General features: G+C 64.5%; 1 protein-coding gene across 2 annotated transcripts; it reads left to right on the top strand.

Annotated features, from left to right (window-relative positions):
• Positions 1 to 97: 97 nt before the first annotated feature.
• Positions 98 to 25911, top strand: JAG2 (jagged canonical Notch ligand 2). 2 transcript variants are annotated; one of them, XM_063089186.1, is made up of 26 exons: positions 98 to 173; positions 432 to 782; positions 9240 to 9297; positions 11150 to 11401; positions 11489 to 11549; positions 15156 to 15286; positions 15396 to 15515; positions 15727 to 15840; positions 16072 to 16185; positions 16332 to 16445; positions 16531 to 16577; positions 16683 to 16856; positions 17906 to 18056; positions 18137 to 18289; positions 18371 to 18484; positions 18726 to 18839; positions 19069 to 19182; positions 19399 to 19515; positions 20002 to 20029; positions 20136 to 20221; positions 20821 to 20934; positions 21048 to 21163; positions 21638 to 21886; positions 22452 to 22583; positions 24009 to 24165; positions 24445 to 25911. In XM_063089186.1, exons 1-26 carry the CDS (start codon positions 105 to 107, stop codon positions 24933 to 24935), a joined length of 3741 nt encoding a protein of 1246 aa, XP_062945256.1. In that variant the 5' UTR covers positions 98 to 104; the 3' UTR covers positions 24936 to 25911. The 2 variants fall into 2 exon arrangements, with proteins under 2 accessions (XP_062945256.1, XP_062945257.1); XM_063089187.1 differs by lacking the exon at positions 16332 to 16445.
• The last annotated feature ends 780 nt before the right edge of the window (positions 25912 to 26691 follow it).

Raw genomic sequence — 26691 nt, 5'->3', positions numbered from 1 at the left:
GGGCGGGCGGACGGGCGGGCGCTGGGAGGCCGGCGCGGCGGCCCGGAGCCGGGCGCGAGCGGCGGCGGCGGCGGCGGGACCTGGCGGGCGGGGTCGCGGCGGCGATGCGGGCGCGGGGCCGGGGGCGCCTGCCCGCGCGGCTGCCGCTGCTGCTGCTGGCGCTCTGGGTACAGGTGAGCGGGGCGCCGCGGCGGTGGCGGAGGGGGGCGCGGACGGGGCGCACCGGGGCTCCTTGGGGCCGGGCGGGCACCGCCTGCGGCCGCCGCCGTTCGAACGCCCTCGAGGCTGCGCGCGGCGGCGGGGGTCCGGGCGTGCGTGCGCGGCGGGGTGGGGGCGGGGCGGGGCGGCGGGGCTGTGCCCCCACCTCGGGCGCTCCGGCTGGCCGACCCCGGCCCGCGCCTCCCTCCGCTCTCCCGCTGCCTTATTTTTAGGCGGCGCGGCCCATGGGCTATTTCGAGCTGCAGCTGAGCGCGCTGCGGAACGTAAACGGGGAGCTGCTGAGCGGCGCCTGCTGTGACGGCGACGGCCGGACGACGCGCGCGGGGGGCTGCGGCCACGACGAGTGCGACACGTACGTGCGCGTGTGCCTTAAGGAGTACCAGGCCAAGGTGACGCCCACGGGGCCCTGCAGCTACGGCCATGGCGCCACACCCGTGCTGGGCGGCAACTCCTTCTACCTGCCGCCGGCGGGCGCTACGGGGGACCGAGCGCGGACGCGGGCCCGGGCTGGCGGCGATCAGGACCCTGGCCTCGTCGTCATCCCCTTCCAGTTTGCCTGGCCGGTACGTGCGCCCCCTCCGCCGCGCTCCAGCCCGCCCCTCTCCCTCCGTGCCTTGGCGCCCGCCCCTGCCCCGCGGTCGCCCGCGGCCCCCTCCAGCACCTGCGGCTCGGGCCTTGCGCGCGGGCCGCGCGCGCCCAGACGGGGCGGGGCCGACAGGGGGCGCCGCGCGGCGGGCCGGCTCCGGGCGCGTGCTCCGTGCTCCTGGTCCGCGCCCGGCCACGTGGGCGCGCCGGGGCCGTGGGGCCGACAGGGCGCGGGGTCGTGGCGGGGGCGGGGTGGCCGCGGCAGGAGTGCGCGGCGGCCCTCGGCGTGTGCCTGCGTCGCCCCGCGCGTGTCTGTCTGGGTGGGGAGGCGCGGCGAGATGCCCCGAGCCAGGGCAGGCCGCGCAGGCATGTGCTCTGCGCGTGCTGGGGCTGGTCTAGGGCAGGTCCTGGCGGAGCCGCCCCGGGCCCGCGGCCAGCCTGCGCCCGCCCTTTAGTTTTCAGGATGCCCGGGGGGCACGGGCAGGCGCCTGGGCCCTGGAGGGCCGAATGTGTGTATGTTGGCGCAAGCCCCCGCTGCTGTACCAAGATCCCCAGGGCACCCTCTTTGGCACTGTCTTGTCTGCAGTTTTTTTGGTTTTGTTATTTTTTTGGAGGGTGGGAAGCTGAGTCAAGGGGGTTTCTGGTCTCCCTTGAGGAAGTGACTAGGCAGGTTGGAGTAAGGGGTGGGCCGGAGACCGGGTCATTGGGAGCCAGGTCCTTCACTCCTGTGGGCTGCTCTGGGTCTTGGGTGAAGGCTGGGGACGGCCAGGCAGGGAGCAGTAGGTTGGCGGGCCCAGGCTTCACGGTGCCTGACTTTCCTGCAGGAGGCCCCTGGTACTCAGAGGTCCTTACCTCCCTGGTCGTTGTGCTGCAGGCCTGGAATTGGGTGGGAGCAGGAATGAGAGAGGACCCTTTGCGTAGGTCCCCAGTGTGGTGAAACAGGTCTGGGTAGCTAGGTTCGGCCTGGAGGAGGCCGAGGAGATTGGCCATGCGGCCTTGCAGCTGTGATCAGGGAGTGGATGGAGCAGGGTCCTTCTAAGGACTCCTGGCTAGCTCAGCCAGCAGGAAGCACAGGATATGTCCACCTGGTGCCCTGAGCCTGAAAGAGATTGGGAGTTGGGGCCAGGTCCAGCTAAGGTTGGGCCAGCAGGGCCTACTCTGGCGGGGCGGGGGGTGTGTGTGTGCTGGGCCCGCTGCCCCGCCCTGACTCTGATCCCAGGCTGCAACTTCTCCTACACCTGGACCAGGCAGCCTTTCTCACTGCCCCATCTTCACCCTTACCGAGCTTCACCTGTACAGGGAGGCTGGCCATGGCCTCTGTGGCTGTGCCCCTTACCCCTGAGTTCCCTGCTGGGTATCCCTTGACCCTAAGGCTTTGAGGCAGGGAATGTGTCCCCAAGATGGAGAGGGCAGGGGCAGGCATGGGAGGGGCCCCGGGCAGTTACGATAAGCCCGTCCCCCCTCGCCCCCACAGCGGCACAGCAGGCAGGTCTGAGCAGGGCCCGCAGCCTGTCATCTGCACTTGGGCCTGAGCCAGTACAGCTCTAAATCGCTACCTGAGGATGTGTTTTCTGCTCGAGTTGGCAGCAGTGGGCATGGGGGCAGGGAGGCCTCGGAGGAATGTGGCGGGCCAACGCGTGTCCCTCGTGGCTCTTTGCCCCGCTGGCCGGCCGGTCTAGTGTGGGACGGGATGGGGCAGGCCCTTACTTTCCTTTGCATCCGGGCACGGGGTCTCGGGGCCATCTCACCTCCCTTCCTCCTGTTCCTGCTCCCAGCTGGTTCCCTCAAATACAGCAGGAGGGGTGGGGGCCTGCCCCTGGGCAGGACCAAGGCCATGGGGTAGCAGCATGTTTGCGGGGTAGCAGCATGTTTGCGGGGCAGCTCTGGTCTCTCTCCTCCTCTCCCGTCGTGCAGCCTGGCTGCCAGGCGTGGAGTCGGTGGGGTGATGCCAGCGCCCTGGTATTTCCGCCTGGTCGGCAGCAGCCCCGCAGCCGTGTTGCCCCAGCTTGCTGCAAGTCCAGCTTCATCCCGTGAGCTGGGGCATGTTTGGAACCCAGACGCCCACTGGGGTGCTTGGCTCCACCTGGGGAATGCAGGACTGTCGAGCCTCCCTGAGGACTGAGGAGGGGGCTTCAGCTGGGAGGGTAGAGTAGGGTCCTTCCCAGGACCAGCTGAGATTTTTGGGGTTCCCTGGAGTAGGTGTTCTGAGGAGGGCCTTGCAGAAGGATGGGACCGCGTGGAAGGAGGACTGGGAGCGAGACTGGGCTCTGAAGCTGCCCCCACCCCAACCCCGCCCCACGAGTGACCTTCCCACCTCCTGGTCTCTGCTGGTAATCTAGGCCTGGCTGGGCGGCCTTCTACACCCTGACCTGGTTTCATGTGGCCTGGGTCTTTGAGCTGGCTCTGAGCTCTGGTTCTGTGTTGGTCTCAGTCTCAGCCCACCCAGGTACGCAGACTCAGGGTCTTGGATGTGCTGAAGTAGAGGATGACTTGCTAGCACTGCCTAGGTGTGGGGACTGTCCCTCCTCTCCTGGCCTCACCTGCACATGCCTCCCAGGAGGCCGGTGACACCTGGGGTGGCCCTGGTACCTGGCCTGTAACTGGCAGGGTGGAGGCCACACTTACTGGTATGCTCGTGTGTGTGCACGTGCACACAGGAACGCTCTGTGGTGTGGCAGGTGGCTGATGGAGGATTTAGAGGGGAGTGGGAGCCTTGGCTGGGTAAGTGGGGAGCTTTCCTTTGGGGCCTGGTGGGTGGTGGGCTCGAGAGGCATCTGCTGGCTGAGGGAGGAGCAGGTAGGTCAGCAGTTGGCTGCGACCTGGGCAGCTAGAGCCCTGCTCTCAGGGCCCTGTCCCAGGAAGAGAGGACCAGCCATCCACTTTCTGTTGCGCAGGATCCCTGCCCGCAGGCTGAGGGCCTCTTCCTTGGTGCTTCCTTGGAGACAGACACGTTCCTGCTGCATGCACTCTGGGTTCCACTGTGTGGCACTCTGCATGGCAGATCTGGACTGTGGGGAAGACCGAGGTGGGCGGGGGCCCTGCAGATGTTGGAGGTGGCCTGGGCTGACCCCACGTCTGACAGCTCAGGGGCCTGAGGTCCTGGCCTGTCAGCAGGTTCTGGAGGCTGGCTTTCCTCACCTTGAAATGGGGGCAGTGGTGCCTTTTTACTGGGGTTTCACGGAGGCTGATAGGACCACAGGGTACCGAGCTCAGACCCTGCTGAAGCCCCCAGCCTGGCTCCGCTCCCCTGCCCTGCCCTCCCCTCCCCTGCTGGCTGTCCAGCAGAAGGGCCAAGGTCCCCCAGGGCCTGGTCTGCTTAGGGGTGGGAGGAGAGGGCTGGGCAGGGGTGCTCCACCAAGTGGGGAGGGATGTCTAGGTTGTGAGTGCTGGGGAGGGGGTGGGGAGGGAGGTCTGGTGGGGTGTGGACACAGGGCCTGGCCCCACTGTATCCAACTGCATTGGGGCTTAACCACGTGAGCCTTCAGCCCAGGTGGGCCAGCTGGGGTCTGCCTGGGGGTGCACCTAAGCTGTTCTTGGCAGACGTGTGCCACAAGCTTCCCTGCTTCCTGCCGCTCCTGAGCTCGGGGCTGGGGCTGGTGGAGGCCCTGGCCTCCTTCCCACCCTACCTCCAGGCCCTCCACTCTGCACACTCAGGGCCCACCACCCCCTTCCTTCCCACACCTTCCCCGTCCCAACCAGGAGTATGCTTGGGTGGGGCTCAGGACAGGTCATCTGCCTTATATGTCGGGGGTCTTGCTCAAGGCATTGGTACTGGGGTCGGGCAGGGCTATCAGTGCCTGTGCGAAGTGGAGATCCCGGGAGGTAGGGGGGCTGCCCCCTCCAGTGGAGGATTTGGAAGCAGGTGGGAGGCTGTCCCTGGGCCTTGAGGGGGTGGGTTGGGGAGCAGGGCTGCAGCGTGATAGGAAAAGGGTTGCTGGAGGTCTTGCAGCAGGAGCTGGGTGGGAGGGGATTCGGGCTCTCAAGGGACCCTGTCAGGCTGCTGCATGGTGTCTGGATGGGGTGGAGGAGGGATAAAGGCTGGAGGCTGGGCCAGTGAGGGGTGCTTCAGGAGCCAGGTCAGGGCTTGAGGTGTTTTTGGGGAGACATGGGTCTCTAATTTCATTCCCCAAGCAGGGTCCCCATACCCAGACTCCAGGCCTATGAAGTGTCCCTGTCCCCAGACCCAGACCCCAGTCCTGAATGAAGTTCCTATCCCCAGACCCCAGGCCTAAGCAGGGTCCCTATCTCCAGACCCCAGACCTGAGTGGGGTCTCTAACCCAAGACCCCAGGCCTGAGCAAGGTCCCTAATCCCAAACCCCAGCAGGCCTACAAGGGGTTCCTATCTCCAGACACCAGGCCTGGGTGGGGTCCCTAGCCCCAGACCTCAGGCCTAAGCGAGGTTCCTAACTGCAGACCCCAGGCCTGAGTGGGGTCCCCATCCCCAGGGCTGCAGGCCTGCAAGGGGTTCCTAACCTCACACCCCAGGCATGAGGTGTGGCTAGTCCTCCAAGATCCCCAGGCTGCAGGCCCAGGCCTGAGCTAGGCGCAACTAGGGTCAGTGCAACTCTGGGTTTTGCTGTAGCAATCTGTCAGTGGGCAACCCTGGGCTGCTGTCTTCACAGTAGGTGCCGGGGCTGAGGCCTAGAGGGGGGCTGGGTGGGGTGCACCCAGACAAGGCCCTGGCTGGTGTCAGGTGTGGAGCGGGGGCATCTGGCTCCTGCGTGGAGTGGGCCAGTGCTCTTCTGCTGCTGCAGCCCTGGGGCCCAGCACCTTGGGGGGGCTGCCCCTCCCCCTCCCTCTGGTGACAATGGCGGCAGAGGCCTAGCCTCTCTGAAGCTCAGGTTTCAGGAAATGTATCTGTGCTTAGAGCTCCTGGCGCCCGTACCAAGTGCTGCACTCCATCGGGGGCTGGGTCTCTGCCAGGGATGCTGAGGGAAGGAGACCAGGTTGGAGCCTTGTTCATGGGGCAGTGGGCCCAGGAGGCTATGCTGACTTGGGCACGGGACACCCTGGGCTGTGGGGCGCCCTGGGCATGGGGCACCCTGGGCATGTGGCGCTCCGGGCATGGGGTATGGTATATCCGGTCCCGTGTCTGCCTTTTTCATGTCTTTGTGCTGCTGTTCCTCCTGTCTGGGGCCAGAGGAGAGATTTGGATCTAACCGTGGGGGTCTGGGCTGGGGAGGCAGGCAGATGGTGAGGGGATGGAGTCGGGCTGGGGTCTGCCTGCGTGATGGGGGTGGGTCAGGCCAGGCTTGTGGGAAGAGGTGCGGCTGGGCCTTCCCGCTGGGTGGGCCTCTGGAGGCAGGGCAGGCAGTGGCCCAGCTAGGTTGGCCTGGGAGGAGGGACCGGGTTCCTCTTCCTGCTTGCTGGGGAACCTGGGCAGATGGTGGGTCTCTGACCTGTTCCCAGCCCCTTTTGGCCCTGCTAGCTCCCTGGCCCCCAAGTCCCCACAGGCCCCTCTGCCCATCCCTAGAAGGTCACAACACCCTCCCCCCCACAGCCCAGGCCACATTGTCCTTCCTGTTCTATAGAGGTTTGAGGTTGACAAAACCCTGTCCCAGACCACAGCCCGCCAGGCAGGAGGGACAAAGATGGGAGGCTGCTATTGGCAGAGGAGGAAACTGAGTCCTGGAGGCTGGGCCAGGGACAAGGCAGAGCTGGGAGGGCCAGCAGGTGGGCTGATGGTGCAGGTGCCGCCCCGCCCTGCTGGCTCAGGTTCTCCCTGGGTGACTTCCTGCCATCCAGGTGTAGGGAGCCCAGCTGGCGGGCGGTGGGGCCCTTGCAGGCGGGTGGGCGGGTGCATGTCCCCGCAGGAGCAGGTAACTGGAGCCACTCGGGTGAAGGCGGCAGTAATCCTACCTGAGTGGCTGGCGTGGGGTTTCCTGGGAGCCAGGAGGAGCTCCCTGTTGTCCCTGAAGCCCAGCTGTGGCCGTGTCGGTAGATGGGAGGCCGGGCTGGGGCTCTCCTCTGCCTGCCCTGGGGACAGAGCCCTTGGTGGTGGTGTCAGACCCATCCTGGCCTTTGCCCTCCGCCTGCCAGAGCGACTTTCAAAGCCCTGTTCGTCTCAGGTCTTACTCAGACCCCTAGCAGCTACCCATTTTGCTTAGCAACAGGGACAAAGTCTGCCCAGTTTCTGGTCTCCATGACATGACCCACTCTGTCCCCATGTCCCATGCTTCCCAGCCCTGTGGGCCTCCTCGCTGGCCCTTGTCACTTCTCTGGCCCTGGCCTGCCACTCTTGCTTGGAATGCAGCCTCTGGCTCTGCAGTCTCAATCCCAGCATTGCCTTCTCCAGGGCCTGCCCTGACCCCCAGTTAGAACAGCACCTCTGTCCCCTGCTGACTTATCCATCCGCCCCTTTCCCCCAAGCTCTACTGGAGCAGAGATTGTTGTCCCCTGTGGCAGAGCTGTGCCTGGTGCACGCTCAATGTATGAATGAATGAATGAATGAGTGGACGAGAGAAGGGATAAAACAGGTGAAGTCTGGGCAGGAGCTGGATCCTGCAGCTGTCACCAGGGGGTGGGGTAGGACTTGGCCAGGTGAAGGTGGCCCAGCAAAAGCCCTGAGGGTGGCGTTCCAGATGGATGGGGTGGGCGTGCTGGGTGGATGGCCGGGAGGAAAGTGGGAGCTGCAGGGGCTCTGGGCACTGGGGAGGTGCAGGCAGAGATCTGGGCATCATTTGGGCTCCTATGGACAGGAATTTGGAGGCCCCAGTGGTCCCAGGGAGCCCTTGGAGTACACGGGTAGCTGCTGGGTGGGTGGGAAAATGGGTTTAAGGGAGCCTTAAGGTGGGATTGAGAGGCCTTGTGACAGCCCCACAGGGCCAGGGAAGGCTCTAGAAAGGGCCAGGCAAGGGTGCCTGCTTCCAGTCTGTGTTCCCAGGTGGTGTGGGCCCTTTGGGTCACCCCAGGGTGTCCAGGAGGCAAATGCTCAGGGAAGAGCCGTCAGTGTGGATGTGGCTGTGAGTAGAGCCCAAGGTGGGCAAGTATGTCATAGAACCCAGGGTGTCCGAGTTTCAGGGGCAGCCAGAGGCATGGGGTGGGGGACCAGGAGAGAGCCCTGAGGACAGGCTGGGTGTGCGGAGGCTGTGACTGTGGCTGGGTGTGTCAGGCGGCCTGCTGGGTAGGGGAGTGGGCTGGGATATGGACTTTCCACCTTTTTTTTTTTTTTAAAGGTGACCGGTAAGGGGATCTTAACCCTTGACTTGGTGTTGTCAGCACCACGCTCTCCCAAGTGAGCCACGGGCTGGCCCTTGGACGTTCCACCTTCTGAGGAGTCCTGAGAAGGCCTGTCCTGGGCTGGGGCAGGCATTGGGGAGGAGCGGCAGGGGTGCTGGCAGACGTGGGCTTGGGCATCAGTGGGAAGATGCAGGGGCCGTGGGGATGGCCTGGGGTGGGGCCCTCAGCAGGGAGGTGTAGCTAGCTGTCCCCAGGCTGGACAGATGGGGGCACCGAGGGATGGGAGCAAGTCTGGCCTGCCCATGCTGTGTCCACTGGGGTGGGATGCCAGCAGGCCTGTGACCCCAGAGGTAGCCCAGATGCAGCCCTGACCTGCAGGCACCTGCCCAGATGGAGCCAGGGTGGACACAGGCGTCATCAGCTTGTGTGGCTGCTCCCAGGATGGAGTCCAGCAGTGTGGGTGGAGTCACGGGGGTCCTGGACAGTGAGGTACTAAAGGCTGTGGCCGCAGTGTGCCCTGTGCTGGGCAGTGAGGGGTGAGGCTACTCCCTGTAGCTCAGTTAAGCTCTCACAGGTGCAGGCCTTGTGGTTGCTCAGGTGGTGGCTGTGGCCTGGGGCACAAGGGACAGAGTGTCCTGGGAGGGGTAGGGGAGTGGCGACCTCGGGCTGAGGCTGTGTTGGGCAGTCCCAGAGCTTCTTGGGTCTCAGTTTCCTCATCCATACAGCAGGGGCCCCTCATGTCCCTTTTCCTGTTCTGGGGGTGGAGGTGGATTTGTGGGTTTTGCCTGTTTTCTGTGTACCTGCTGTGTACTGGGGCAACAGCACCTGATCTTAGTGATGGGGCATGTCTTTCTAGGGTGGGCTTGTATCAGGACGCCACCTCTGCCCACTTCGCTGCCAAGGTTGACCTCCTTTCACTCTGTGCTGACTTGAGCCGGCTCAGGGCAGGCAGGCATGGACCTCTGGGGCCCAAGAGTGAGGGGCCCGAGCCCTCTGGGCCCACATGGTGGGAGAAGTGGTCTCCCTCCTTTGAGCTGGGTCATCTTGGGATCTGCCCAGGAGATGTGGCCTGAGAATGAGGGGAAATGGGAGAGTGTGATGAGGGCCCTGGGAGGGGGGTCCCCAGCTGGGGAGGAGGAACCAGAGCCTGACAGGCCTGGAGCAGAGTGGGAGGCTTGTGGCCCTGCCCCACCCTGTGCAGCAGCAGCAGGCAGGTGGGTGCCTGAGGCACCTGACTGGTCCCCAATGTCTGCAGCGCTCCTTTACCCTCATCGTGGAGGCCTGGGACTGGGACAACGACACTACCCCGGATGGTGAGTAAGCCCCTGGCCGGGTGGGCTAGGGAGGACCGCTCTCTGGAGGCTGGCCCCCTGGGCCGCAGAGATGTGTGTGGCCAGGCTCCTGGTCCTCTGCCTGCTGGGAACAAAGCCTTCCTCTATCCCAAGGATCTTGTGTGCAGTTTCCCTTATTACCTTGGCTGCCAGGAGGCTCTGCCATGTTTGTGACTCAGAGGCTCTGTGTGCACTGCCCTCCTGCCCCGTCCTGGCTTCGTCTATGTTGTTCTCCTGTCGGGAATGTTCTTTCAGGGCCACGTCAATGACATTGTGGAGTGGGGCACCACTGAGTGGCTGTCTCTGGCTCTGTGGACCCTGCTCTGCCTGTCTGGTCTGTCCTGGAACATGGGTTCTGGGGTCCCTCTTCCCCAGGCTCACCTGCTAGCTGGCCGGCCTGTGAATAGGGGCCTGCAGGGCCCTGCAGCAGGAAGGCGAAGAGGATTTTCCATGGATGAAAGAGGATGAACTTACAGGCAGAGGGAGCAGTTTGTGCAAAGGCCCTGGGGCAGGAGCAAGCTTGGTGTGTTTGAGGAGCAGCTCATGGGGGGACTGATGCGGTCAGTGAGGCTGGGGTCAGATCGTGGAGGCTTTGTGGGCCACTGTGGGGTCACTGGCTTTTTCCTGGAGGTGATTTCTCAGGCTTCCATTGTGGAGGGTCGACTGTAGGGCCAGGATGGAGACCAGTGAGGAGACTGCTGTGTGAATCCAGGGGACAGCAGGGTGACACGGACGAGGGAGCCTGAGGGGATGAGAGGGGCCCTGGCTGCTCTCCAAGGTGGAGGCTCGGGATTGGCTGAAGGGTAGACATGCGAGAGAGCCCATGGGTGGAGGGGCCGTTATGGGGTGGGGACGACAGTGGCGGAGCCAGTGAGGGGCGGGAACGCAGTTTGGTTGTGCTGCATCTGAGGTGCTTGTTAGGCATCCAAGGCCGTGTGGCATGGGAGGGCGGGGCCGAGTCAGGCTGAGCTCTGGGTCCTGCTGGTGCCAGTGCTGGGGAGGCGTGGAGGAGCCAGGCTGGGGGCAGCGGCTGGCGGGAGCCCGGGTGGCTTGGGACAGGGGTGTTCCTGGGAAAAGGTGGCAACGGGACAGGTAAGCCAAGGCCTGAGCAAGGCCATCAGAGACCTTGGCAAAGAAGGGCCTGGGATGCAAGGTCCCACTGGAGTGGGCCAGTGGAGGGGACCCATCTCCCCAGGCCTTTGCTTAGCGCAGCGGGAGAAGAGGGTCTGGAGGATTCGTTAGCCTTTTATTGTGGAAAATTCTGCACAGGTACTAAAGTTTAGGGAATGGTGTCAAGGCCCATTGTACCCAGCTCACGGAAACCCCCTGCCCCTCCACCGCCCACAGCTTGTTTTAAAGTGAGGCCCAGCGGCTGGGTCATTGAATGCACGCGTGTCTTGGGGTGTGAGAGGAACTTGCTCTAGGATGGGGCAGTAGTGGTGTGTTTGGTGCTTCTGAGAGCAAGTCACGAAGCAGGAGAGAGAGAGTGGAGGGTGGCTGAGTGACATCCCTGTGTAGGTGAGGGCCGGACACGATGTCCAGTGGGGCAGGGCTCTGCCATGGAAGGGCAGTGGGTGGGCACGCGGAGCTCACGCCCTGCAGCCTCTGTGCCTTCTTTGCAGAGCTGTGGTTTCAGCCGCCAGCTGGGCCCCTCCCTCACCCCCTCTGCTTTGGGGATGGGCAAGGGGCTGGCTCTTTGTGGCGGCCTGTCTAGTGTCCCTACTGTCCCCAGCTCTGCTGTCCACCGTCCCCCTGCCGGGCTGGGTTGGTTTCTCTGGCCTGTGCTGAACTCCCAGGGGGCTGGTGGCTGGGCTGACTCCACTGCCTCCCCAAGAGGAGCTGCTGATCGAGCGGGTGTCGCATGCCGGCATGATCAACCCCGAGGACCGCTGGAAGAGCCTGCACTTCAGTGGCCACGTGGCGCACCTGGAGCTGCAGATCCGCGTGCGCTGTGACGAGAACTACTACAGTGCCACCTGCAACAAATTCTGCCGGCCCCGCAATGACTTCTTTGGCCACTACACCTGCGACCAATACGGCAACAAGGCCTGCATGGACGGCTGGATGGGCAAGGAGTGCAAAGAAGGTGGGGGCCACGGGGCAGGGCCGTGGGGCAGGGCCTCGGGCCAGGGTGGCCTGGGCTGGCTGCAGCTCTCCTTCCTGCCATTTGCAGCCGTGTGTAAACAAGGATGTAATTTGCTCCACGGGGGATGTGCCGTGCCTGGGGAGTGCAGGTGAGTACCGGGCGCCCGCCCCTTCTTAGCCCTCGTGCCCGACGCCGCAGACAGCTGCCGGCATAGGCCACTCGGTGGCAGAAGCTGGCTGAGCACCTCCTGCAGCCAGGCGCGGTGCCCGAGGCCAGGCGCACACTGGGAGGCGGGCCCTGTGCTTGGGAGGCTTAGTCAGTGTGGAGCAGGCGTAGGTCCTGAGCGGGGGTGTCCCGTGGCGGTAGCCCATGAAGACAGTGAGAGGTGACTGAGAGGGTGGCTGGATGGGCACACTGCCAAGGGGCAGAGGCCTAAAGCCGACAGCCACCCAAGGACAGGTCGTTGGCAGAGGAGGAGCACATGCAGGGGACACTGTGGAACTGCCCATGGGGGGATAGTGACGGCCAGTGAGCAAGCCTGGCAGAGCAGATGGGTTGAGGAGACGAGGCCTGCGGGACCCTGGGAGGGTGGCACTGGAGGGTTTAGAGCCGGGCAGAGTGTGGTGGGAGAAGCTCGGCAGCTGCTGTGTGGGGAGGATCTGGGGTGGTGGCTGCTGCAGGGGTATGGGGGGTAGAGGCAGGGTAGGGGGTAGTGGGGCAGTGAACCAGCGGGAGTGGAGGGGGGGTGTGTCCTGCAGACAGGCTGGGGTGGAGCCTAGGGATCTGTGAAGGTGTTTGGTATAGGGGTGAGAGGAAGAGTGTGGGGTCAGGAGGGCCCCCAAGGCTTTAGCGCGAGCTCTGGAGCAGTGAGGCCGCTGGGATGGAGGGCATGGCTGCGGGAGGAGCAGGCAGGGGTGGAGGAAAGTGGACGATGTTGGAGGGTAATATCTGCCCTGCCCCTGGAGGCGCTGAGAAAGCAGAAGGAGGGGGTTGTGGGAAATGCCTGGCCCGAGACACGCAGGGGCACCTGTGGCATATGGGGCTGTTAAAGCCCAGAGGCTGGAGGAAGATGGAGAGGAGAGGCCAAGCAGTCCTGGCCTCCAGCAGGTAAAGGCGCACAGAGGCCGCCGGGCTGGCAGAGGCTTCCATGAGGGGGTGTTGGGGGTCCCGCAGCTGAGCGCACACAGCCGAGGCCACTGGAGCTTGACCGTGACGTTGAGGGGATGGTGGGGATTAGGCCAGATTGGGGTGGGGTCAGGAGGGATGGGTGGGCAGCTTTGCCATATGGTGGGCAGAGAAGGGGGCAGCTAGAGGGGCAGGGACTGAGGACTTGGAGTGGGCAAGGGGCTTCGAGCTGGGTAGTCATAGAGTGTGTAAGCAGGAGTGGGCGCCGTGGGGAGCACGGAGGAGGCCCTGGGAGAAGGAGGTTGGGGAGCGGTGGAAACTCTCAGTGGCGAGCCCTTGTGAAGGGTGTCAGGCTGGTGGGGGTGCAAGCCAGTGGGGGCATGTGAAGCCCCTCCACGCCAGTCTCCGATCTCCTTCCGTGTGTGTTTTTCAGGCAAGGACACTGAGGCATGGTAAAGTTGAGTAACTTCCACAAGGTCGCACAGCATGGAGTCTTGCGGGGGAGTGGCAGGGTTTGGGACCCGGCTAGCATGGGGGCCAGGGTGCGGATGGGCTGTGGGGCATGATCCTTCCTCCGGCACTGTGGTTGCATCGATCCAGGAGGTGGTGTGAGGAGCAGCCCTGGCCAGTCCCAGGGTAAGCAGGCAGGGCAGGGCAGGGACCTGGGGGCTCACCTGCCAGGTTGCTTGCACACGCTGGGATTTCAGACAAGTTGAGCGAGCCTCAAGGCAGTGCAGGGAGCGTGGCGGGGGGGTCGCAGGTGGCGTCTTGCAAGGGGCACCCCCAGGACCTATAGCCTGGGTGGGTGTGGGACACGGAAGGGCCTTGATCCTTCAGAGCTGGTGCTCTGCCCAGGGCATGGCCTCTCCAGCAGCTCTGCCCTTTGACCTGTGTGAGGGGTGTGAGAGTGGGGATTTTGTGCAGACACTGGTCCACGGAGAGAGCTCAGGGTCCGGGTCTCAGCCTGCACCTCCTGTGGCCCTGTGTGTAGTGCACAACCTTGACAGCTGTACCAGTAGCCCTGTGACTAGTGGCTGGGCAGCCTGAATGTCCCCACTGAGGCTAGAGAAAGGTGGAAGAGAAGTCGCCCCCCCAGCCCTACCCCCACTGGTGGGGGCAGTGTGGGAAGATGAGGGGCAGTAATCCCGGGATGGAGGCCTGATGGGGTGGTAGGTGAGCCCCACCCACCCCTTCCCCGGCCCTGTGGGCGAGGCCCAGCTCAGGGCTCAGGTTTCAGTGCAGCTCAGGGCTCAGGTTTCAGTGCAGGACCCCCCCACTCCGGATGCTGCGGAGATGGCCGTGTCTTCCTGCTGCCGCCTCTCCAGGCCCCAGAGCTGCTGGCTGGAGAAACCAGAGAGGTGGGGGCCTGGCGTGGGCTGCCCCACCCAGGGCCAAGATCACGCCCTTGGGATCCCAGCCTGGCTGTGGCGTTCCCTGGCGAGTGACCCAAGGCACGTCAGAGCCCTGCCCTGAGCCTTGGTCTCCCCATGTCACCTGGAGGAAGGATTCCAGGTGGGGATGTGAGGCCCATGAGTGTGGACCTGCCAGGCACATACTGGGCTGGGTACGGAACCGCCTTCTTCCCGGCCTCAGTTTCCCTGTTATCACGCCTGGGTGAGCTGGGCCAACATCCCTTTGGTCCTGCCTGCGTGGCTTGAGGGAGGCTCCGGAAGGGCCGTGGCTCTTTCCTTTTATAAAAATAAATTCATATGGCGGGTGCTGGTGTGGAAGTGACGTGGCCTGCACGTCGTTCCCATCCCGCAGGACCTGAGAGTTGTAGGAAGGGGGCCCCCGGAAGTCCCATCCAGGGCCTGGAGGGCAGCCCACTGGGCCTGGGGTGTCCACCGAGCACACCAGGCTCTCCCCCCGGCAGCATCATGCCTGAAGTAGGCCAAGCTCTGCCCCCGCCACCTGCCCACTTCCTGAAGGACTCCCCAGAGGGGATGCTGGCGACCATCGGGGACAGAGCTAATAACCCTTCGGGTCATGGCCTCGGAGACAAGAGGCCTCTTGAGGTCATTTTCCAGGGTGCGGCTAGAGTTCCTCCCAGGTCAGGAACTGTCCTGAGTCTGGCCTCGAGCAGGGCTGGCCCAGGGCAGCCTGTGGGCCTCTGTGTCCCCATCTGCGGGTGGGCACTTGTGGGGCTTTGCTGGCAGGAGGAGTTATTGCCCTTGAGTTACAGGCGAGGTCATCCGCAGTGCCCAAGGTCACGTGGCTGGGGCGGGACCCAGAGCCCTCTCCTGATGTCCCACTGGCCTACCCAGGCCCTGGTGCTGCCCAGCCCTGGCAGCACCTGGCCAGTCTGGGCCGGCACTCTCTTCCCTGGGGTCCCGGCAGGGCCTTCCTTTCCTGGCGCCTGCTCTCGGGGCCCAGCTCAGGGGTGAGTCCCAAAATAGCTCAGAGAGGAGTGACGGGACAGCTGGGGCCACCCGTCCCCAGCCAGTGGCTGGGAGTGCCCATGACAGTGGGGCGGGCCGGCGGGGCTTCCACCCCTGCCTGGATCAGGGCCACTGCAGTTCAAAGGCCTGAGGCCGCCGGCCCTGGGGGTGGCCCACGTGACTCACTTGCCTCCCCAGCCACCATCTCAGCTGCCACAGCTCACTGGGCTCCATGTCCCTCGGCCTTCCAGGTGCAGCTATGGTTGGCAGGGGAGGTTCTGTGACGAGTGTGTCCCTTACCCTGGCTGTGTGCACGGCAGCTGTGTGGAGCCCTGGCAGTGCAACTGTGAGACCAACTGGGGTGGCCTGCTCTGTGACAAAGGTACCCGTGGGCAGCGGGGCGGAGGCTGGGTCTACAGCTCAGCCACTGAAGGGTGGGTGGGGAGCAGGAGGTGGGGTCTGTCCCCTAAGCATCCTGCCTCTGCCCCCAGACCTGAACTACTGTGGCAGCCACCACCCCTGCACCAATGGGGGCACGTGCATCAACGCCGAGCCGGACCAGTACCACTGTGCCTGCCCGGAGGGCTACTCGGGCAAGAACTGTGAGCGAGGTATATTGGGGGCCTGTCACTGTGTTCTGGCAAGGCATGGCAGCATGGCACTGGCTCCCTGGGGAGCCTGGTCAGGCCCCATCTCTCTGGCCTCCTTGTGCAGTGGGAACTCCCACTCCTGGCCTTAGGCCTTGTCAGCTTGGGGAGGAGCACTTGTGGGAAGGGGGCACCTGGCTGCCATACCCGCCCACCCCCGACTCTGGTTCTGCAGCTGAGCATGCCTGTGCCTCCAACCCGTGTGCCAATGGGGGCTCCTGCCACGAGGTACCATCTGGCTTTGAGTGTCACTGCCCGTCGGGCTGGAGTGGGCCCACCTGTGCACTTGGTGAGTGCCATGTATGTGTTTAGGGGGCTCCAGGCATCTGAGGGTGTTTGGGGGCTGGGGCAACATACTGGGGATACAGGTGGAGTGGTTGAGTCAACATATGTGGCCATAGACATTGAGGCCAGGAGACAAGTGGCTGGAAGACCCAGGTATGCAGTCCCACCTCCCCAAGTGGGACCTTGCCTCCCCACACAGACGATAGTCCCACGCCTCTTACTCCATCCTCTGCAGACATTGACGAGTGTGCCTCGAACCCATGCGCTGCAGGCGGCACCTGTGTGGACCAGGTGGATGGCTTCGAGTGCATCTGCCCTGAGCAATGGGTGGGGGCCACCTGCCAGCTGGGTAAGGGCTCCACCGGCACCTGTGTGCATGGACTATGTGCTGTGCATGTGGCGGCTGCTGGTGCTGCTGGAACTGTGGGCGCCTGGCACAGGGTGCAGTGGGCAGGTGGGGCCCGAGCCCCATGGCTCCCCTTGTCTCGTTCACAGACGCCAATGAGTGTGACGGGAAGCCGTGCCTTAATGCTTTTTCTTGCAAAAACCTGATTGGCGGCTATTACTGTGATTGCATCCCGGGCTGGAAGGGCATCAACTGCCACATCAGTCAGTACGGGTGGGTGGGCCGCAGGCGGGCAGGGCTGGGCGAGCTCAGAGGACCCCTGCTCTGACCCTGCTCCTCTGCCCTTAGACATCAATGACTGTCGTGGGCAGTGTCAGCATGGGGGCACCTGCAAGGTAAGGTGGAGCCGGCCACCCTGCCTCCGTGTGGGCCATGGGGCTGGAGGGGCCTGCTGGGGGTGGCTGGCAAGGCTCAGCCTGCCCGACCCTGCCCCGCCCCAGGATCTAGTGAACGGGTACCAGTGTGTGTGCCCGCGGGGCTTCGGAGGCCGGCACTGCGAGCTGGAGCGGGACGAGTGTGCCAGCCGCCCCTGCCGTGGTGGTGGCCGTTGTGAGGACCTGGTCGACGGCTTCCGCTGCCACTGTCCCAAGGGCCTCTCTGGGCTGCTCTGCGAGGTGAGGCCTGTGGGCTTGGCCGCCTGCTCTACCCGCTGCTCTGGGGGCTGCAGGGCACAGGCCATCATCCCTGGACATGGCCAGGCCTGAGTGACCAGGAAGGCTGTGGTGGGGATTGTCCCCACAGCATCCCTATGTTGTTCTGGACCTAGTGAGACCCAGGCCCCAGAGTCCTGGGTGTGGGGCTGGGGGTTCACAGGGTCACTGAGCTCAGGCTCCTCTGGTCCGTTTGTCATGATGAGCCCCTGCCTGTGGGGTAGGCCGGGAGCCTTGCAGGTTGCTGGCTGCAGAGATGCCCCATCTGTCCATTCCCTTGGGGACTGGAGGGCAAAGGGCTTTGATGGGGCAGTCTGCATGGGTGGGGCAGGTATCTGATAGGCTGAGGGCATCCACCTGTCGTGGGAGGGTCCTAGGAAGGAGTGGGTGTCATTCCCTGTGGCTGAGGCCACACTTCCCTCCGACCCCATCTGATGGTGCCTGGCCTGCCCTCTCCTGACCCTGCCTCCACTGAACCCGCCTCCCTCCGTCCCCACCTCCCTCCGTCCCCACCTCCCTCTGTCCCCACCTCCCTCTGAGCCCAGCCTTTGTACAAAGGGTGGGCCTCCTGCCCAGTGGGCTTCTTGGGGCCCATGGCAGGAGTCTGGCCTCAGGTCCAGGGACCATGGTGTGGTGGCTGGCTGTGGGAGGGACTCACGGCCTTGGCTCTGAGGGCGGCCTGGCAGTGTGGGGGCTCAGGAGCTGGCCTTCCTGCCAGCAGGAGGGGCCAAGGCCGGATGCCGCCTGCGGGAGGCAGAGGAAACTTGGCTGCTGTGGAGGCGGGGCAGCGGGAGGGGGCCTGGTGGCCCACAGGTGTTTCCGCCCAGCTGATGAGGCCGGGTAGGTCTCGGGTAGGTGGGGTCATCAAGCTCCAGCTGGCACTGCACGGCCCAGGGCTGAGGGCCTGGGTGCCCAGGCAGCATAGGGCCCAGCCTTGGGCATTCCCAGGGATCTGCCGACATGTGTTTCCAGTCTGGGCCTGGGCTCTCATGGATGTGCCCCCTGCCCTGCAGGTGAACGTGGACTTCTGCGAGCCAAGTCCCTGCCAGAATGGTGCTCGCTGCTACAACCTGGAGGGTGACTATTACTGCGCTTGCCCTGATGACTTTGGCGGCAAGAACTGCTCCGTGCCCCGGGAGCCGTGCCCTGGTGGCACCTGCAGAGGTGTGGTGTTTGGCAGGTGGGTGGGGGCCAGGGGGCCTGGGTGAGGGCAGTCCTGACCCCCACCCGCCCATCTGTCACAGTGATCGATGGCTGTGGGTTGGAGGCAGGGCCCAGGGTGCCCGGCGCGATGCCTTTCGGTGTGTGTGGCCCCCATGGGCACTGTGTCAGCCAGCCTGGGGGCAACTTCTCCTGTGTCTGTGACAGCGGATTCACTGGCACCTACTGCCATGAGAGTGAGTGGCTGTGGACTGTGGGCTGGGCCGGGGGCTGGGCTGGCATTGGGGACCCCAGCTCACCTGCTTTCCTCCCCACAGACATCGACGACTGCCTGGGCCAGCCCTGCCGCAACGGGGGCACGTGCATCGACGGGGTAGACGCCTTCCGCTGCTTCTGCCCCAGCGGCTGGGAGGGCGAGCTCTGCGACACCAGTGAGTGGGCAGGCGCCTGCCGCCCCCGTGTGCCCCTGACCCCTCTGAGGTGGGTCACTGGCTCCGCCCGGCAGGCCCAGAAGTGTTTGGCTGGATCGTGCTGCCACCGCAGACCTGTGCTTGGGGCCTGGCTCCCTCTGCCCCTCTCTGTCTCCCCCTGGCCCAGCTCCCATGTGTTCTCCCCCGGAAAGCCCTCCCTGAGCGCCGGTGACCCCCAGCTGACCGGCGTCCTCGCCCCCAGATCCCAACGACTGCCTTCCCGATCCCTGCCACAGCCGCGGCCGCTGCTACGACCTGGTCAATGACTTCTACTGCGCATGCGATGATGGCTGGAAGGGCAAGACCTGCCACTCGCGTGAGTGCCCATGGGCCCCGGCCATGGGGGCTGCCCCTGCCCCACCCCAGCCCCGACCCCTGCCCCTGCCCCACCCCAGCCCCGACCCCTGCCCCTGCCCCGACCCCTGCCCCTACCCCCGCCCCGACCCCTACCCCAGCCCCCGCCCCGGCCCCGGCCCCTGCCCCGGCCCCTGCCCCTGCCCCTGCTGGTCTGGAGCCTACCTGCTGAGCAGCCTGTGTGCCTGCAGGTGAGTTCCAGTGTGATGCCTACACCTGCAGCAATGGTGGCACGTGCTATGACAGTGGGGACACCTTCCGCTGTGCTTGCCCCCCGGGCTGGAAGGGCAGCACCTGCACCATCGGTGAGGAGCCCCAGTGCCCCTGCTCCCCCCAGCATGGCCCCGCCCCAGCAGCTGCTCCCTTGGGCATGCTGGGCCGAGGAGTCTTTTTCAGAGGGCCACGCCAGGCCCCTGCTCTGGGGTCTGTCTGCTCTGTGTGGGTTGGGGGTGTGGCGTGGAGAGCCCTGGGCCTGCCCAGGGCCAAATAAGCAGCCGCCCTTCCTCCTCTCCTGCTCGCAGCCAAGAACAGCAGCTGCCTGCCCAACCCCTGCATGAACGGGGGAACCTGCGTGGGCAGTGGAGACTCCTTTTCCTGCATCTGCCGGGATGGCTGGGAGGGCCGCACCTGCACGCACAGTGAGCTGGGGAGGGCTTGGCCGGGGAGTGGTGGTTGTAGGATGAGGTGGCCATTGGGTGGTGGGAGGCCTGGGGGGTGGGCCCACTTCTCTCCACCTGGCCTACAACCCCAGCCCCAACTCTGCCCCGGGGACCTGCTCCTTCCATCCGAGTCCGTGTGAATCCCCCAAGACTTGCCTCTGCTTCCTGCAGGGCTGTGCCCTTCCCCCGTCTCCACTGAACTCCTGCCAACCACCGCCATGCAGCCAGGCCCCTGCTGAGATGCGGTCCCCACCCCCATATCCTCTAGGGTCCACGTCCTCCTCAGGGACCCAGCCCAGTCTCCCAAAATCCTGACCCTCCCCATCCCCATCGCCTGGTCATGCCAGGCTGGTGTGGACAGCGCAGTGTCTGCCTGTCCCCCAAGTCTGGGGCATGCAGGCCTGGTGCGGAGGGTGCCCCGGGCAGGTGGATGCTGTGCTGACCTCTCTCCTCTCTCAAATCCAGACACCAATGACTGCAACCCTCTGCCTTGGTGAGTGGCAGTCCTGAGGCTGGCGGGGGGTAGGGCTGGGCCTGCTGGGTGGTGTGGGGGGTAAGGGGGGCGGCGGTCTGCCTCATGCCCACCTTCTCCCCTGCAGCTACAATGGTGGCATCTGCGTTGATGGTGTCAACTGGTTCCGCTGTGAGTGTGCGCCCGGCTTCGCGGGTCCTGACTGCCGCATCAGTGAGTGGCCTGGGATGGCTGGGGGGACCGGCGGGGATGGTGGGCCTCAGCCCTGGGAGCCCCTCCAGCCCAGCCCAAGTGTCAGGAGTTGGGGGACATTAATGTTCACAGCCCCTGAAGGACAGCGTGGCCACAGCCACTTCCTGCCTCTCTTGATCCTCAGTTTCCCCACATGTCTGTGCCCTGCCAGGTTCCTGGGGAGTACCCTGCCAAGTGATGAAGTAGGAGTCCTGCTCTGGGGGTCCAGCCTGAAGCCATGGGAGGGAGGGGGATGCGAGCCATCGGGGCTGGAATGTGCAGCCTGACCTGGGCTCTTGTGTGGCCGCAGGGCTGTTGTCCACGGTGTTGGCCTGGACCACCCATTCAGCCAGCAGCACAAGCTCCCTGTGCCTCATCCTGACCCCATCAGCTGGGGGCTGCCCATGAAGGGATAGACCCCAGGGGCCCCTGCACACCCATGTTGCATAGGCAGATAGATGTGTGACTAGGAAGTCTTGGGCTGGGTGACAGTGACAGGTCCTGCCCCATGCCACGCCCTGGGGCCTGCGTGGGGGTGTGGCCTGCTCCCCGCTGCTGAGCCCTGGCCGCTTTCCCTGCAGACATTGATGAGTGCCAGTCCTCGCCCTGCGCCTACGGGTCCACGTGTGTGGACGAGATCAGCGGATATCGCTGTATCTGCCCACCAGGCCGAGCTGGCCCGCGGTGCCAGGAAGGTAGGCAGGGCAGGACCGCATTGGGTGGTGGTTGTGCTGGGTGGGGCCCAAGGTGACCTGGCCTCTGGGGCTTGGCCACCTGTTGCCGAGCCTTGGTTGTCTTCTCCCTGCAGTGATCGGGTTCGGGAGGTCCTGCTGGTCCCAGGGCACACCGTTGCCACACGGGAGCTCCTGGGTGGAGGATTGCAACAGCTGCCACTGCCTGGAGGGCCGCCGGGACTGCAGCAAGGTGCGTGACCCCACCTGGCAGCCTCCCTGTCTTGCTCTGCCCTGTGCGGCCCAGTCTGAGGTCATGCTGAGCCTGAGTGCCCACAGTCCTGACCCTCAGTCTGTGAGGTCCAGAAGCTGGTGCTGAGGTGGGGTGGGCCAGGAGCCGTATCCGCCCACCTCTGCGGGACATTCTGGGAGGAGGCGACAAATGTGAGGGGCTTTGGGTACAACAGGCCCCACCCTTTGTTGTACACTTGGGGAAACTGAGGCCCAGCAGGGTCCTGCCTATCTCTGCCTGCTCTGGTGGAGAGTCTTGTCTGGCGAGGAGCTCAGCCCACCCCCTGGGAGCCCTGGGTGGCGGGGGACGGGGCAGGGCCCTGGGATGTGCTGACCCCAACGGCATGTCTGTGTCTCCCCTGCATGGTGCCTGCACCTGTTTGTGGGTCCTGGTCCATGTGTGCCCATGTCTGCCTCCTGTGCATACCTGCCCCAGGTGTGGTGTGGGCGGAAGCCATGTCTGCTGACTGGCCAGCCCGAGGCCCTGAGTGCCCAGTGCCCGCCGGGGCAACAGTGCCTGGAGAAGGCCCCCAGCCAGTGTCTGCAGCCACCCTGTGCAGCCTGGGGGGAGTGTGGCACCGAGGAGCCCATGCCGCCTGGCACCCCCTGCCTGCCACGCTCCAGCCACCTGGACAACAACTGCGCTCGCCTCACATTGCGCTTCAACCGTGACCAAGTGCCCCAGGTGAGGGGTCCTGGCCTTGCCCACACATCTGCAGGGCCCAGATGCCGCTATCTGTTCCTGGAGGGGCCACTCTGGCTGTGGCTTGGCCCCGGTGGGGTTGATGAGAGGGAGCGTTGAGCCTGGTAGGGCAGGCGAGGCTCGGGTGCCCAGTTGTGCAGCCATCCCGGGGGCGTGGACTGAAGGTGGCTGTGGGCTGCCTGCTCTGGGTCCGGGCCTGCAGCTCTGTGCGCAGTTTTGTTCTGGCCGAGGTTCCATTTGTATCATCATCTGGGCACTTAGAGCTGACATGCCCCTGACCCCTAGGAGCAAGGAGGCTCGGACCTAGGCGAGGGCTGCCCTGTCCTCCCTCCGGCCTGCAGGTGAAGCTACTTCACCATAAGGATGGGCGGGGTGGGGACTGGCACCTCCGTGCCCCACCCAGCCCTGACCCAACTCCCCAGTGGGCACCAGTGTCTCTGCTTTGTTCCCCTCCGTGGGCTGAGGCGTGTTCTGCCACCTGCCCTCAGTGCTGGCTGAGGGGGCAGTGGCCCTCAGGCCCCACTCATATGCTCCCGCCTCTGCCCAGGGCACCACCGTGGACGCCATCTGCTCTGGGATCCGCTCCCTGCCGGCCACGAGGGCAGTGGCCCGGGACCGGCTGCTCGTGCTGCTCTGTGATCGGTCCTCCTCAGCGTCCAGTGCCGTGGAGGTGGCCATGGTGAGTGCCGGGCAGGGCGGGGTAGGGAGCCGTACCCTGGGGTAATGCCCCCAGGGTACCCTCCTGTACAGGCTCCCGACAGTGCTGGGGGCAGAGGGCCCAGGTCAGGCTTGTGCCAGGTGTTCAGGGTGACCTGCAGACACAGGACTGTCTCCGTGGTGCAGCTGTGCAGGATAGGGCTGTGCGACCTCCCGTACCATGCCGGAGGCCTGTGGAACCAAGGCAGGCTTGAGGAGAGGAGGCGTCGGCTGGGCAAGGGTGGGAGGGTAGAGCAGTGGGAGCCACGGCCGGGGGCTGGACACTCAGGTGTCCACCCAGCAGGTGGCTGCGGCTCAGCAGGGCCAGCCAAGAAGGCCAAGTCCACCACTGGCCAGCACTGAGGCCATCTCCGGGGACAGCAGGGAGGGCAGAGGTGGGACAGGGAGGTCCAGGGAGCAGCCTTATGGTCGTCGGCAACCTGTGGGGTCAGCATCTTGAGGGACAGGGAGCAGAAGTGTGAGGTGGGGTCACCAATCTTGTCTTCTGATGTGAGGGAAGGGTCCAGAGCAGGGCAGCAGATCCCAGGAGAAGGGGTCCATGCGAAGCTTGTCTGTGGGAGAGGTGGTGGGCAGTGGCCCGCAAGGAGTGGAGGGAGGAAGGGGACACTGATGTCTGGGCAGAGCCCATGGGGACGAGGCAATGGGCAGCAGGTGACAGGACAGGTTCCAGATGCAGCATGGGCAGTGACAGCTGGGACCCCTGGCTCAGCCGTGGTACAAGCTCATTCCTGTGTCTGGTGTCTGAAGCATGGAGGTCAGGGCTCTGAGCGGGGTCCCTGGGAGTGTGGGAGGCCCACAGTGACAGCAGGAGTTGGGGTGTGGAGGCAGTAGTGGAGAGGGCAGGAGAGGGATGGGGGCCGTGGGTGGACAGTGACAGGGTGCCATTGGAGGGTCCCTTGAGGGCAGGGGGAAGCAAGGGAGCTCTGAATTTGTGCAGAGCAGCCGTGTATCGTGGTGGGAGGGGAGGCGGTGGCCGAGTGCAGGAGGGACAGTATTGGAGCCCCGAGGCCACCGGAGTGGGGTCAGGGTGGCACTGACATTTGGCAATAAAGGGGCAGTGGCGGGGACAGTGGGAAGAGGTGAGGAGCATGAAGGATAGGCGGCGTGGGGAGGGGCCTGGGGGCTGACCAAGAAAGGACAGCCATCCGTGAGCAGGACTTGGGGGAGGTCAATGGAAAGGACAGGGCCAGGCCACACCCACCTCCCCTTGAACTGCTTGGTGGAGTGTCCCCACCACAGGACCCCATCCAACAAGCCTCCCGAGAAGCCCTCCCAAGGCCGCGCTCCAGTGCAGCCCAAGCTGTGCGCCTGGGGGCTGGGGCTGACTCCCAGGCTGCGGGCAGGGGTCCCTCAGGGCCAGCCCCTCAGCCACAGTTTTCTGCCACAGTCCTTTAGCCCTGCACGGGACCTGCCTGACAGCAGCCTGATCCAGAGTGCGGCCCATGCCATCGTGGCTGCCATCACCCAGCGGGGCAACGGCTCACTGCTGCTGGCCGTCACCGAGGTCAAGGTGGAGACAGTCGTCGTGGGTGGCTCCTCCACAGGTGAGTGGGGAAAGCTGGGGGCTCCTTAGACACGCGGGGCTGGTGGGAGCCTGCTAGGCAGACACGGCTCAGGGGTGCAGCCAGGCCAAGTGAGGGGACCCTGGCACCTGCTGCCCCCAGCCCCCATGAGCGCCCTGCCCAGCCCCTGTCCTGGGACCCTCCCCCAGAGTCAGGAAGCAGAGGAGCAGCCCTTGGCCGCCTGGCTGGCAGGGGCCTCCTGGACTGGCAGGTGGCCGGCGCCCCGAGGCCCCCCGGTCTCCTGACGCCGCTTCCTGCCAGGCCTGCTGGTGCCCGTGCTGTGTGGCGCGTTCAGTGTGCTGTGGCTGGCGTGCGTGGCCGTCTGCGCCTGGTGGACCCGCAAGCGCAGGAAAGAGCGGGAGCGGAGCCGGCTGCCGCGGGACGGGAGCGCCAACAACCAGTGGGCGCCGCTCAACCCCATCCACAACCCCATCGAGCGGCCAGGCGGCCCGGGGGGTGGCGGGGGCCACAAGGACGTGCTGTACCCGTGCAAGAACTTCACGCCACCGCCGCGCAGGGCGGACGAAGTGCTGCCCGGGCCGGCGGCTCCCACGGGTGCCGGGGAGCATGAGGACGACGAGGCGCTGGGCCGCGGGGAGGAGGACCTTCTGGAAGCCGAGAAGTTCCTCTCGCACAAGGCCACCAAAGAGCCCTGCTGCTCGCCGGGGAGGCCCCGCTGGGCCTCGGGCCCCAAAGTGGACAACCGCGCGGTCAGGAGCGTCAGTGACGCGCGCTTCACCGGCAAGGACTAGGGCGACCGCTGCCAGCTGGCCCGGGACCCGGGACCCTCGCCCGCGCCGCGCCACCTGCCGGACCACGGGAGGCCGAGGCCGTGTGCATAGTTTCTTTATTTTGTGTAAAAAAAACACCAAAACCAAAAAACAAATGTTTATTTTCTACGTTTCTTTAACCTTGTATAAATTATTCAGTGACTGTCGGGCGGGAAACAGTGGAGTATTCTCAGATAGTTGCTATTTTTGTAAAGTTCCCGTGCGTTGCACTCGCCGTGTGGCAGGAGAGAGCTAAGGGTGTCTGTGCGCTCACCGAATCGTGTAACGTTTGCTACCAGAGGTTGTGCACTGTTTACAGAATCTTCCTCTCTATTCCTCACTTGGGTTTCTCTGTGGCTCCAGGCCAAAGAGCCGGTGAGACCCATGGCTCTCAATGGGACCCATGGCTGTCAGTGGGACCTGTGGCCATCAGTGTGGCCTGTGGCTGTTGGTGGGACCTGTGGCTGTCAGTGTGGTCCATGGCTGACGGGGTGGCCTGTGGCTGTTGGTGGGACCTGTGGTGGTTGGCATGACCCTGGTTATTGGTGTGGCCCTGGTCGCTGGCATGGCCCATGGCTACTGGTGGCATCTGCGGTTGTCAGAGGCTAGAGGTCACGGGCATGGCCCGAGGCCGGCGCATGGGCGAGGGCCTGCCCCTCCAGCCTGCCGTCCTTGCTTCCCCCTGCCCAGAACACTCACTGCAGAGATCTCTCAACTGTGCTTTCAGAAGTGCCCTTCCCGACTGCTCTGTCCCCCTCCTGGGGCAGTGGCAGTATTGAAGCTTGTGACAAGTGCCTTCACACACTCTCCCCTCGCAGCTGTCAACGTTTGCTGTGGGCACCCGGTCACTGCCCACCTGCCGGCTCCGGCACCCCCCTCGTGAAAGTGCATTCTTGTAAATATGTACATATTAAATGAATCACTCTGTATATTTGATTTAATAACTTAAATGTTTTGGCTTCCCTGTTCTTGGGGTGTTGTTCCTTATTTGGAGTTGGGGCAGGGGTGGGACTGTGCTAGCAGATAGAGATGCGGCGAGGGTGGGTGTGGGCTGGTGTCAGGCCATGGGCCACGAGGGGTGACATCCTGCTGACCCCAGGGCCTCCCAGGACCCCCGTGAGTGCGTTGCTACCCTGTGGTGGTGGATGTGGGCCTGGTGGAAACCTTCCTGGAAATGGGCGTGAGGACAGTCTTGGTGCTTTGCATCTGACTCCTACTAAAACCAGCTTTAAATAAAATAGTTTTAAATCGCTTAGCAACGAACAGCTAGCAAGGTTTTAAGGAGTTACCAGGCCACAGTTTGAAAGAATGAAAACAGAAGTAAGCAGCCTTTTGAAGTGCCTGATCGAGTCAACTGGAGCCTCGCCTGGTGGCCACAGGGCCACCCAACAGGACAGACACAGCACTGTCAGTGGATGAGCCGCTCACTCCCTGTGAGGGGGCAGGGGGTCGACTCAGCTGAGGAGCAGAGCCAGGAGCCAAATGTGTAAAAAAAAAAAGGAGAAAGAAAACCTGCTGCCAGCCCTGGGGGGAGGTCAGCTGACCTGCTGGTGGCTGCAGAGATCACTCCGGACACCTGGCCCTGAGCCATTTCTGCAGTGGCTTCTCTGGAAAGCTGATCTCCAGAACGCCTGCCCTGTGACCCCATCAACTCCCCCGTGTGGCAAGGCCAGGTCTGCAGGGACGTGGGAGCACGTAGGAGATGCACTCACAGTTGGCTGGACCTGAAGACTTGTGC

The sequence above is a fragment of the Cynocephalus volans genome, chromosome 3, assembly GCF_027409185.1.
Source record: "Cynocephalus volans isolate mCynVol1 chromosome 3, mCynVol1.pri, whole genome shotgun sequence".
NCBI classification, from domain to species: domain Eukaryota; kingdom Metazoa; phylum Chordata; class Mammalia; order Dermoptera; family Cynocephalidae; genus Cynocephalus; species Cynocephalus volans.
Note: the sequence above shows the minus strand (reverse complement) of the source record. Positions and strands in the feature narration are given on the sequence as shown.